At 39.6% G+C, this 12,696-nt stretch overlaps 1 protein-coding gene across 4 annotated transcripts in view; it reads left to right on the forward strand.

Moving 5' to 3' along the window:
* MTMR2 (myotubularin related protein 2) overlaps positions 1 to 12,696 on the forward strand; it is a 57,777-nt gene that overhangs the window by 32,037 nt on the left and 13,044 nt on the right. For all 4 annotated transcript variants that reach the window (XM_089512791.1, XM_089512792.1, XM_089512795.1 and 1 more), the window contains 7 exons: positions 516 to 626; positions 1,190 to 1,291; positions 2,852 to 2,935; positions 4,499 to 4,648; positions 6,713 to 6,901; positions 8,319 to 8,504; positions 11,288 to 11,494. In XM_089512791.1, coding sequence (XP_089368917.1) covers positions 516 to 626; positions 1,190 to 1,291; positions 2,852 to 2,935; positions 4,499 to 4,648; positions 6,713 to 6,901; positions 8,319 to 8,504; positions 11,288 to 11,494 — 1,029 coding nt within the window. The remainder of the gene's footprint in view (positions 1 to 515; positions 627 to 1,189; positions 1,292 to 2,851; positions 2,936 to 4,498; positions 4,649 to 6,712; positions 6,902 to 8,318; positions 8,505 to 11,287; positions 11,495 to 12,696) is intronic.

Below are 12,696 nucleotides of genomic sequence, written 5' to 3' on the forward strand. Positions count from 1 at the left end.
TCACTGAAACTACTACACCATGCTGCCTCCCATTCTTTTATTGTTGCTTTTCAGGGTCATGTTGGGGAGGGACTCACAATTCAGAGCTCAGACTTTTCATGCAGAGGTACTCTGGTTCAAGTCTTGGCTTTTCCAGGAAAAAAGATTTTCAGGAGCAGATGATGGGGAGAGACCTATGCCTGAGAAGAGCTTAGAAAAGTTACTTCCTGAACAACAGCTCTCAGAATCTCTCAGCCAATGTGACTACAGCTGGCTGGGGAGTTCTGAAAGTCGTAGTCCAAAAGTAACTTTTCCAAATTATGTGCCTAAGATCCTGAAGAATTGTCAGAGTACACACTACTGGTGCAGATGGAGCAGTGATCAGACCTGATATAGTGCAACATCCCATGTTCATGCATAACTAGTTATTGCATAGCTAACCTTATCTGAAGTTTGAGTTTTTGGCTATGCCAGGCTATGTACAGTAGCAGTTATCTCTTTCAAAGTTTTTATTTATGCTCTACTGTTTTCTCTAGGACCCTCCTTTTGTTCTAGATGCTCCCCTAGGAGTGATCAACAGAGTTGAGAAAATTGGAGGAGCATCCAGCCGTGGTGAAAATTCGTATGGCCTAGAGATTGTGTGCAAGGTAAGCTGCTCCAGACTTGGTGAAATGATGTTACATTCTTGATCTGCAGTTGTGGTGTAAATTATATTACTAAAATTATAGGGAGTGAGATATTTACATTCCTCTTCATTGGCTATACAGTAGAACTCAAGCCAGAGAGAGAATAGCAGAATTTCAGAAAGCAGAAGTGATTTCTGGTTTCTTCCATGCTGATGGGACAATAAATTCAACTGTTGTGCAGTATTTTTTTGATAAAACCCCACAATTTTTATGCCAAAAGGCACATGTATTTCTGCACAGAATCATTTTCTGAAACACTTTGGGATGTGTTACTACCAGATGAGAACTGCACCAAAAATGTGTATTTTCTCTGCAGTCAGGAGAAAACAAGATAGCATTTGTCTTCACTTTGCAAGCATGAAATAGTCAAATATTAATATTACTATATTTGTGACAGATGGGCAATGCTTATTATCCAAAAGAGAAGAAATTGGAAAAGATGGACAACACTGCCTTGGCAGATGAATCAGTGTTACGTTCTGCTGAATTTAACATAGACATGAGTTTTGTCCAATCTTTTGCAGGATGTCCGGAACTTACGTTTTGCACATAGGCCTGAGGGACGTACAAGAAGAGCCATATTTGAGAACTTGACAAAATATGCATTTCCAGTGTCAAACCATTTGGTAAGTCCTTTCAGCTACTGTTAACATTGTGTTATGGTGCAAGTTATATAGTGGGTCTTGGGTATATATTGGGGTTTGGTTCCAGGAGCTCCCATGGATACCAAAATCTGTACATATTCAAGTCCCATTATATACAATGGCACAGTAAAATGGGGTCCCTTATGTAAGATGGCAAAATCAAGGTTTGTAGTTCAGGGAAGAGAACTAGAGCTCTCTAGCAGAGGATTCTAAGTGACCCACCAAACTACACATCCCAGCATTCCATAAGATGAAATCATACAGTTTAAGTGTTATCAAACTGCTAGCACTATGTAGTATTTATACTCTGGAGTTAAAACATTGGTACCCATTTCATTCTTTAGAAGAAGCAAATGGAGAAGGGTTGGAATATTTGAATGCTTTATCACATCAATATTAGGCCAGCCTTTTCTCTGACAAGTGCATATTTTTGAAAGGATAACGAGCAACATCTCTGTGGAGCAAACAGCCCAAGAACTCATCTGGAGTTTCTGCTCATCCATCAATGGAAAGGACAGAGTATACTTTGCCCAAAGCCAGAGCTCAGAAACATTAATGTTCCCAACAATGCATTAATGTTGAACCATTAAAGAAAATTAACTCACTAATTTTAAATACTGAGATAACTTTTTTTTAAATGGGAGAAGAACACAGAAATTTGGGCACTTTAAAAGCGGATGGAGAAGTAGGGTAACACAGGGTTAATCAACACAATTGGAGGGTAGGGTAATAGACCCCTATTTGTAGAAATCTCTTTTCTCTCATACCTTCCCAAGGCAACACACAGACATCTTGACCAGAACCAGTCAGGTTTCTTGCTCTATTCCTCCAGCCCTTTTTAAAGCTCTTGCCTGAACATGTTTTTGTGTCTGTTGGATTTCCTTAACAAAACTATTACACTAACATGGGCTTTTGAATATTTTCATTCTAATCAGCAACAAACCTTCCTTGCCTTTATGTGTGACCAAAATTTGGAAATGTTTGGATCTGGATCAGAATTGCACACTGTAATTCAAACTGAAAGAGTTCAGTTTTGGACACTACCACTGCTCCTTGGACCCAAATATCAGCTGTACAACTAACTGGCTAGTTCTACACAGCCAAAGACGGAAAAACTTACAAAATCCAAACACCAAGCATTCCATGGCTATTTTGAAGTGACAAAAGATACAGTTCATTACATAGGTGTTAGCCTTTGTGCTCAAAAGAGTGATGTCTGTGTAAATTTTGTCTTGAAAATTTCTGCGCTTACAGTGTAAGCTTTCCATATATGTTTGTCTTTAGCAGGCACCCTAAGCTCCCTTTCCCTTCCTTTGGGGATCTTGTAGTAATAGATCAGAGAACAAAGAAATATAGAGAAACATGCATTGATGTGTTAATTACAATGTATAAAGACAGTTGCTAAGTTTCTCTGCTTTTCTTTCATGCTCCAGTATTATAGAAACAAAAAGACTACATGGAAATTGTTATTTGAGATGCCAGATAGAATGGAAACTAAATTGAAAAGAGCTGAATAGTCTATCCTTCTCTTTTGTTTTAAAGTCTCTTTTTGCATTTGAATACAAAGAAGTTTTCCCAGAAAATGGCTGGAAGATTTATGATCCTGTTTTGGAGTACAGAAGGCAGGTAAGAGTTCTATCCACTTCAGACTTGCACTCATCACTGTATCCAAATCCACTGCAGCCCAAATGAACATGCTTTTCTCCGTATGTTTGTTGGAGCCAGTTTAATGATAGTTTAAATATTCTATAGCACAGGTAGCCAATGGGAGCCAATTTAGGGAATGTGTAGTGGGACTCTTGAGTAAGAGTCAGAGACCCTGTTGACTTAGCTGTAGCATCAAGCCTGTTATTTTTTTGTGCCATGGAAGACAGCTAACCCTGGCTCAGAAAACAAAAAGTGAAAGCACCCCAGGCCTGCAGTGGGTTGCATAATATTTGTATTTATTTATTTATTTCCTTTGTATGCTGCCTTTCTCCCAAAGTGGACCTAAGGTGGCTCCAAGAGTCACTTAAAAAAACAACATCTGAGCTCATGCTGCCAACTTCTTTCTTTCAGTTAGTCTCAGAGGTGCTACAAGATTTCTCTACATCCCGATTCTACAGACTAACACGGCTATATATTTGAATTTAAAAAACTAGATCAATATTTTTTAAAAGACAGTTAAAATCATCATAAAACAGTACAAAATTATTTAAAAGATATACAAAGTTAAAAAGACAGATAAACTATAACAATGGTAGTGAGTAATAAAGGATAAAGTTATAACTATATAGTTATAACTATAACTATAACCTGTAGCAACCTCATAAAAAATGTTGGGCACCAACACTCTATAGCTCTGATGGGTAGCAATTTTGTGTCAGTGGAGCACTAAATCCATTTGAGGTTTTAGTTAAAACTTTAAAGGAGTTATGCAAGGGACTAAACTCTGTCCCCAAAATAGGATCAAGACTTTGAATAGCTTCTTTTTTATATAATATTTTTATTAAACACATTTATTACACACAGATGCTGGCGAAATGTCAGGAAGAAAATTTTCTAGAACATGGCCTTATAGCCCAAAAAACCCACAAAAAACCATGGATGCCAGTCATGAAAACCTTAGACTTCACAAACACATTGTTGTTGTTGCTTCATGCCTTCAAGTCATTTCTGAATTACAGTGACCCTAAGACCAATCTATCACAGGGTTTTCTTGACAGGATTTATTCAGAGAAGGTTTGTCCTTGCCTCCTTTTGAGCTGAGAGAGTGTGACCGTAGTCACACAGTGAATTTCATGGCTCAGTGAGGAGTTAAACTTCCAACCCAGTATTCTACTCTAGAATCTGAGAATATTATCTCATTTCACTGGAACTCCTAGAATCCTTATCCAACATGGCCACTGACAGGAAATTCTGTTTCTCCAAAAGTTAATTATTTCTCAGCACTGTTGTAATAACTACAGCGCAGCAGTTCTGAGCCCGCCATCACTGATCTGTCATGATCAATACCTCTCTCCAACTGCTGTTTTACTGCAACACATCTTCAACTGGCATCCTTGCTTATTTGGTTCCTGTTGTGTTTCAGACAGACACAGATGAATCTGTTCTACCACTGAAAATGATAAGGACTAAAAGCAAAGTATCTTTTGTTCCTAACCTCCTGTGTGGAAACAATTTTCTAACCAGCTGCACTTTTCAATGCAGGGGATTCCTAATGAAAGCTGGAGAATGACCAAGATCAATGAGCAATATGAGCTTTGTGATACTTACCCTGCCTTTCTTGTAGTTCCTGCCAATATTCCGGATGAGGAATTGAAGAGAGTGGCTGCATTCCGATCTAGAGGGCGCATACCAGTAAGTATGGAACAGCAATGTCACTTTTACTTGGTTCTGAAAGGTGCTGCACAGACCGGCGAAAGCGCCGGCCTGCATACACACTAGGGTTGGCTCAGGGCGCTGCTTATATATGGCCCGCAACCCTAGTACGTAATCTGTACGTCAAAATGGCGGCACCCAGTACACATGGGCATCGCCATTTTGACATGGCAGACGCTTAGCGTCCGCACGTCCCGGTGCCATTGTAATGCTGCAAGTGCGCCATTGGCTTATTGCGGCGTCACAAGCGTGCCGCAGAAAGAACCCGATTTTTAAGGGTTCTTTTTGCTCCGCGGGGAAGCCCCGCGGTCTGGAGGCTGCGGCTTCCCCGTAGAGCACTAGGCCGGCGGGAGACCGCCCGTTTTGGGCGGTCTGTATCCCGCCTAAGTGTCTTAATATGAGCAAGGGAGAAAAGTCGTGTAAGTTGCAAACAGAACTTATTCTGAGAAGGTAGGAATTCTCTTATTATCTTGTTCTAGAGCAGAGTGGCAAATTGTCAGAGTCTAGGGCCACATTAGCCTTCAGGGAAACCTTGAAGGACAGCCAAAAAATTGCAATGAGGCACAGAGACATTTTTGCGATATCTTTTTTTCTTTCATTTTTTAGCAACAGTAAGTGAATAGGCACTTACTTGGAGCCTTATCGTATTATAAACAAATCCAGCAGACGAATGGAGAGAAACACATTTATTTTTCTGTCTCCGCATGACATCGAAGCACTTTCATTTTCTTCCAGTCATAAAAGAGTGGGAAAGCATGGTAAAAACTTGGCTTTTGCCAAACAGATTTTTCCAGCTTGGCAAAATGGACGCTTTTACAACACTTTTATGACCCTCTCCCATACTTTTACGACTGGATGAAAACAAAAGTGCTTCGACCTCACCTGGAGACAGAAATATAAATGCACTTCTCTCCATTTGCCTGTCGGGTTTGTTTTTATTGCAATAAGACAGAATTTTATTCACTTCCTGTTTTTAAAAAAGACCCTCTGTAGACAGAAAATGGTCTAGCAAGGCCCAAAACATGACAGAATGCCACAGATCCTGCACAGATGGTATTTGGCAGCATTTAAAGAAGAAAAGGTTTTAAAAAGTTGACCCCTCTGGGACTTGATTAGTCACAAAACTGGCCTTCTGGGGCTGCATGAGAATCAGGGGCTACACTGTGCTCAATCCTGCTCTAGAGCAAAGGAGAGGGATCCCTGGCTTGCAGGTATAATCTGGTTTATCAGGATCTTTTCTATGTCCTACAGAGGTTTTGTGATCACCCCTCCATCTCCCAGAGGTCCTGTCTGTTTTAGAGGAAGACAGGGCAGGAGGGAAACAGAGTGAAGCAAGGGACTTCTGCAAAACTGAGCTCCTTCACTCAACCTTGGGGAAACAAAGAAGCAGTGAAGAGCCTAGAAGCCATTAGTGCAAATTGCTACACCCTTCAACATTTCACAGGTGAAAATCAGGACACATTTGGCCAAGCAACGTTAGAGTGTGATCAAAATGGTAAAAGATAAAAGAACACATAAACTAGAAGGAGCTGCAGCAGTTTGCATTTGCCTACACCTACTGGGAAGGGCAACAAACTGTCCCTCATCTCCTTTCTCCCTTGCTGAATTAATTAAGTGTAAGCTGAGGATGAAATGGCAAAGTGTGAATTGAGAGAAACTGGGACATTTTAAAAGCAGCTGAAAAAGTGGAATGACAGGGTGTGACTTCGGACTGTCCCTGCCAAATCAGGAGTGTTAGTCCCAACAGCAGTAAATCTATGAGATTGAATCGTTGACTCTATGAGAACTTGGTAAGATAGTAGTTTATATGACCCATTGACTCATTCAGTCTAAGGAAATGTGTTATAATGTATAGACGCCCTACTAATGTAAGCACCATTCAAGATTTTAAAAGAATTGTCTGCACCTTGGATTCAACCTAAAACCCAGAGTAGGCACACCACCTTACTGACATGGAAGTCAATAGCTGCCATTGAAAATAACTTGACTGTTTTACTAGTGCTCCTTTTTTGTTTGGTTTCTAACTCTGATTTCTTCCTCAAGGTTCTGTCATGGATTCATCCAGAAAGCCAAGCCACTATCACTCGCTGCAGCCAACCAATGGTTGGAGTGAGTGGCAAACGGAGCAAAGAAGATGAGAAGTATTTGCAGTCTGTCATGGACTCCAATGCCCAGTCCCATAAAATATTCATCTTTGATGCGAGGCCGAGCGTAAATGCAGTCGCTAACAAGGTTGGATTATTACAGCTCTCCCAACTGCTAGCACAGAGGTGGGCAAAGGTTGGCCTGACTCCCAGGGACCATATATATATTCATATATATATATATATATATATATATATATGCATTTCTTTTCTAAAACATTGTTTTAGCCACCTAAAAACAGTTTGGGAGGAGTGGGGGGTATTTTTGCCATATTGTACCCTGCTCTACTCCACTATTGTAGGCCCAAGAAAGGCCTTGTGAAAAAGACAGAAGTGACTTCTGGTTACTTCCTGCTTTTAAAAAGCCCTCTCCTTGGCCCTAAATGGCAGAGAGAGGCCTAAAAGTGGTGATAATGCCGCTCACTGGTCCTAGAAAGCATTGGAGGGCATGGGGAGAGAGCAGTAAGTTTAAGGGTTTTTTTGGTGGTTCAGCTGTCCAAGGTCTCCTGGGAGGCTAATCCAGCCCCCTAGCCCCTCACAGTTGCCCAACCCTGTGCTAGAAAGTCAGTAATGCTTTAAAATCCTAATAGAATGCAGGAGTGATAAGATTTGAAGCAGCTTGTCATTTTATTTATTTGTTCACTGCATTTATATCTCCACTTCTCTCCAAGAAACTCAAGGCAGAATACAGGGTTCTCCTATTCCTCTGAACTTTATCCTCTGTGAAGTAGGTCAGGATGCATAATTCCCATCCCTGTTGTAGGAACAGCACTGGAGTTCATCACACGGGATGAATCCCATGCAGAAACTAAATTTAAACTGGAAACAATCCACATTTGCAGGATGTTTTTCAGACAACGTTTGCGTGAAAGAGAAATAATGTGAAAATAACTCAAACGCAAAATCGTCAAAACCACCTCCTTTTTACTTTCGCTAAATTCCAAAAGTACAAAGGAGCTTTCCATTCAGATAATTTTTGCGTTATTTCGCTTTCACATCAACACATCTGACAAACAGCACCCAGATTTTAAAATCCCATTTTTGCATGGGATTTTATCAATTCACCCTCCATGTGATAAACCCATCTATATCTAAAAACATGAGATTTGTGGTTTGTTTTTAAAAGTGCAGTCGTACACAATCTCAGGGAACTTATTCCATAGGTTTGAGGCTAAAAAAAAGGCCATGTTCCTTCCTACAACCGATCTGTTACAGAAAAAAAGGTCTTCCCATATGAAACCTAACAGCCATTTCTGGAGATTATGTAAGGCAGAGGTGGACAACCCTTGGCCCCCCAAATGTTGTTAGAGTGCAGCTCCCATAGTCTCTCACCATTGACTATGCTGTCTAGGAGGTTGCAGCCCAACAATATCAAGAAGGCTATAATTTGTACACCTCAACATAGGACAAAGCATTCCATGAAATTCAGCTTCCAGGGTTTTTTTTTGGGGGGGGGAGGATAATACATAGACAAAAGACTATCTAAAGTGTGTTTTCTTTTGTAGGCTAAAGGAGGAGGTTATGAAAGTGAGGATGCCTATCAGAATACAGACTTGGTTTTTCTGGACATCCATAATATCCATGTTATGAGAGAGTCATTGAGGAAACTTAAAGAGATTGTTTATCCCAACATAGAAGAGACGCACTGGCTGTCTAATCTTGAGTCAACGCACTGGCTAGAGCATATCAAGGTATGTTGGTGAGTGTGCGCATATGGCCATCCTTTTGGATTCTTTTATTTATTTATTTAATTTATATCCTTTTTCCCCCATATGAGACCCAATACAAACAGTATAGCTAAAACAATCTATTATAGAAAGCATTTAAAAAGCATTTAGACAACACTTCACATAGGCCTGTTACAGACAGGCCAAAATAAAGCTGCTTCGAGTCACTTTGGAGGTATGGTATTTCAATTATGCATGCATCCTAAGAGGCCAAAAGCCACACCAAAGCCATGCGCCAGTTCTAAGGACTGGAGTGCAGCTTTGGTGCGGCTTTTGGACTCTTAGGACGCATGCATCATTGAAATACCATATCTCCAAAGTGACTCGAAGCAGCTTTATTTTGGCCTGTCTGTAACAGGCCATAGAAACATTAATTTAGAACAGTTAACTAACTAAAAGGTTTAAAGCAGATTTACAACAAAAAGGCTTTGAGAATATCCCAAATGAATTAGACAAAATCTTTGAAGGAGAGGAGAAAAAACTAACATCCAAATTTTCTAAAATTTTAATGGAAAGAAAACTAGAGCAAAATGCAATTAACGATACCATGATAAAATGGGCCAGAGACATCGACAGAGTAATAGATTTGGATAGTTGGCATCAAGCCCAGTTGAAGAGTCACAAATTTACAAAAAAAAACCCACATAAAAAAATCATTAAGATGGAAATACACTATATTAGTATCTAACGCCTGTCAAAATCAACACAGTATATAAAACCGGACAACAAAACTACTGTTGTGTGAAAAAAATCACAGGAACATGGTTTCATCTCTGGTAGGAATGCTTGTATGCAAGAAACTATTGGGAGGGAAGTCACAAAGAAATAAGCATAATTCTAGGAGTTAAATTTCAACTGATACCAGAAGTATACTTATTAAACATGGTCAACAAAACTGCTAATGATATTCTAAAGAAGAAGCGGAGACAGCTCCTATATATGACCTCAGTGGCAAGAATAATATACGCACAGAGATGGGGGAAAAAAGAATGCCCCAGATATAGATACATGGCTTTCAAAAATGCTAGAAGTAATCGAAATGGACAGATTAACACAAACACTTAACAGAAAACTTACAGAAAACACAGAAAAAGACTGGAACTGTCTGATAGCATACTGTAAAAAAACAATTGGATAGTAACAGACAAAGAGGCTAAAATCCAGATATAAGTATTAAGCATTAAAATGAAAACTTTAATTATTATTTAAATTATTAAATTATTTTAAAAATTAAAATTAAGCATTATTATTAAAACTCAATAAAAGGTAGACAAAAGAACTACTGCAAAAAAGCATCTCTGCACTAAAGCTAAATTTGTTTATTTAGTTTAGGCATCTCAAAACATAAAATATGGCATGATTAAATACTGAATCCAGTAAAATAGCTTTCAACCTACAGAAGGTCATGATTATAAGATATAAGACACATAACTCAGAGAATACACAGGAAGTCAAATTTGAATCGGATTGTAACTCTTTTTTTGATGGTATAAATACTTTTGTTGGTTAGCATACTTAACTGGACTCTTGTACCATATTATTGAAATTGTAATGAAGCTTTGTTATTCTTAAATATTCTTTAAATAAATAAATAAAAATTAATTTAGAGCAGTTGAATACACATTAAAACTTTTTATACACGTAGATTATTGCATTACACTCTTAAAGCGTTGCCGTTCTACTTTAACTGCACTGACTGCCTCCTGTTGCATTTTGGGGTTTGTAGTTCAGTGAGGCCTAAGAGCTCTCTCACTGAATATTCTAAATGCCCCTTCCTAAACCGCAAATCCCAGAATGCAATTGGAGACAGCCAGAGCAGTTAAAGTGGAATAGCAATGGTTTAAGAGTGAAGGGTGATAATCAGCATAACAATTGCACTACCCAACCAGTTAAAAGCTGAAGGCCTTTTTTAAATAAGAAGGTCTTTGCCTGCCAGCAGAAAGAGAGAAGAGGGGTAAATGGAGCTTCTTTACGAAAAGAGTGTGGTAGCCTGGGAGCAGACACCAAGAAGACTCTCTCCTGAGTCCTCACCAGACTTTATTAGCTTTTATCTGACTTTACAGATTTTATCAGTATGGTTTCAGCAGCTTCAATATTTGATCCCACTCTGGTAAAGACTTTCATCTGTCCCTGGAAAATGCATCACTAATATGATTGCTTACAATAGATAGGAATCTAGATGCTCTGTCACATTTTTGGAAGCTGCTGAAACCCTTTCTCTGGGACACTACTGTCTAAATTGTTACTCAGGCTAATTGAGTGTTTGATGTAAGAACTTAGCTGAAAACATTGGCTAGCATCCTGTTACTGACCTATGCAGGTGCAAGTACAATTTACGCCTTCATATGTTATTCTTTTAGCTGTTGCAGAGGTTAGAATGCTCTACCAACTTCACAATATAACCAAACTCACTCCCCAAAGCCACCTTTTACCCGCTTCACAGTCATTTACTGGCTGGTGGAGAGCAGGAGAACATTGAAGGAATGTATCAATGTCTCAGTGTCAAAAATTTTAAAACTACATTTAATAATTCCCTGTTAAACACACTGTCTTGGTGATCTTGTTATTCCTCCTGTCCTCCATCCTTCCTTTCCCGATGAAGTGAACATGCTTGCAAAAATTTCCAATGCTTGGTTCTCATTCTTAATTGTAATTGTAAAATAGGTGGGCCCATTCCACTGTCTTCCTTGAAGTCATTCTCTGTTCATAATGAATATCACAATCACAGAATACCCCTTTTAACCCAGCTGATTCTTGCTGGTGCTCTTCGGATAGCGGACAAGGTGGAATCGGGGAAGACCTCCGTGGTCGTGCATTGCAGTGATGGCTGGGATCGAACCGCCCAGCTCACTTCCCTTGCCATGCTCATGCTGGATGGCTACTACCGTACGATCCGGGGCTTTGAAGTGCTAGTGGAGAAAGAATGGTTGAGCTTCGGGCACAGGTTTCAGTTGGTGAGTTGGTGACTTCTAGAGTGACAAAAATGATTGCCCATTGCAAATGTTGCTATTAAATGATTTAAGATGGGGGTTGGTGGACAGAACGTAGATTAGGATATGCTGGTGAATGTCTGGATCATTGGTTGGAAATCATCAAGGCCTTAAATTTTAACAGGAGCAGCGTCTGAAAACCATTTACCTCCTAAGTTAGGTTGCTGAGAAAAAATGTTTGGGAGAGAAACCAGGAGCAAGATCCTATATCATGCATGTGTAGTCTAAATCTACATGAAGTTACATATTGGTTGTACTATATCACCTTTCTGCTGAATACCAATACATGCAACCAACCATGCATCTGCTATTGTGGCTGCTTATTGTGTAATGAAGAATGCATCATTTTTCTGCAGTCCCAACAAATCAAGTGTTACACTGAGGGCACTGATGAATAGTTATGCAACATCCAAGAATGTACAGTGGCTCTATTCTGGTTGGGACCAACAATAAGATTTAGACCCATGGTAAATAGTTACATTTGTTTGTGCAACTGGGAAGTGAATACATCTGTTGCACATAACCCCAAAAGTGAAACTACATATGTAAGTGATTTTACACAGGTGTATGGCACCAGCAAGATTCCAGTTCTGGTGTGGATTTTTGTGTGAAAGGATTTATATCAGTTCTGATTGTTGTTGTGTGCCTTCAAGTCATTTTCCAGTCTCTGGCAACCCTAAGGCAAACCTATCATGGTGTTTTCTTGGCAAGATTTGTTCAAGGGAGGGGGGTTGCCTTTGCCTTCCTCTGAGGCTGAGAGAGTGTCATAGTCCAGTGCTCAAATCAATACAGCATATTGGCTCTCTGTTACCAAGCATGTTACAATACCAAGCAAAAATTCCTGGGCTGCGCACATGCTAAGAGGCATTGTGTTCCTTAACTTGTAGCAAAAGTCTGCCTGCTTAATGCTAATATTTTGCAAAGGGTTCTAGTTGGTGGACCTTAATAATTTGATTTTAAAAAGAAAGTAGATCCAGCAAACCTGAAGTCTATCCCCACTTTGATTTTAACAGGCTGTGTATGAGCATAGAGCACACAGAGTTACATTCGGGATTTACAGGTCCTCAAATCCTGCAGGCAGCAGTCATGTTAGCTAGAGGCTTCTGGGAGCTATAGTACAAAATAAGTAATTTCTCTTAGCTTTGGGGAAACAGACAGCTAATGTC

This window comes from Sceloporus occidentalis, unplaced genomic scaffold, assembly GCF_023333645.1.
Source record: "Sceloporus occidentalis isolate IW3139 unplaced genomic scaffold, rSceOcc1.0.p SCAF_2, whole genome shotgun sequence".
In the NCBI taxonomy this organism is placed as follows: Eukaryota; Metazoa; Chordata; class Lepidosauria; order Squamata; family Phrynosomatidae; genus Sceloporus; species Sceloporus occidentalis.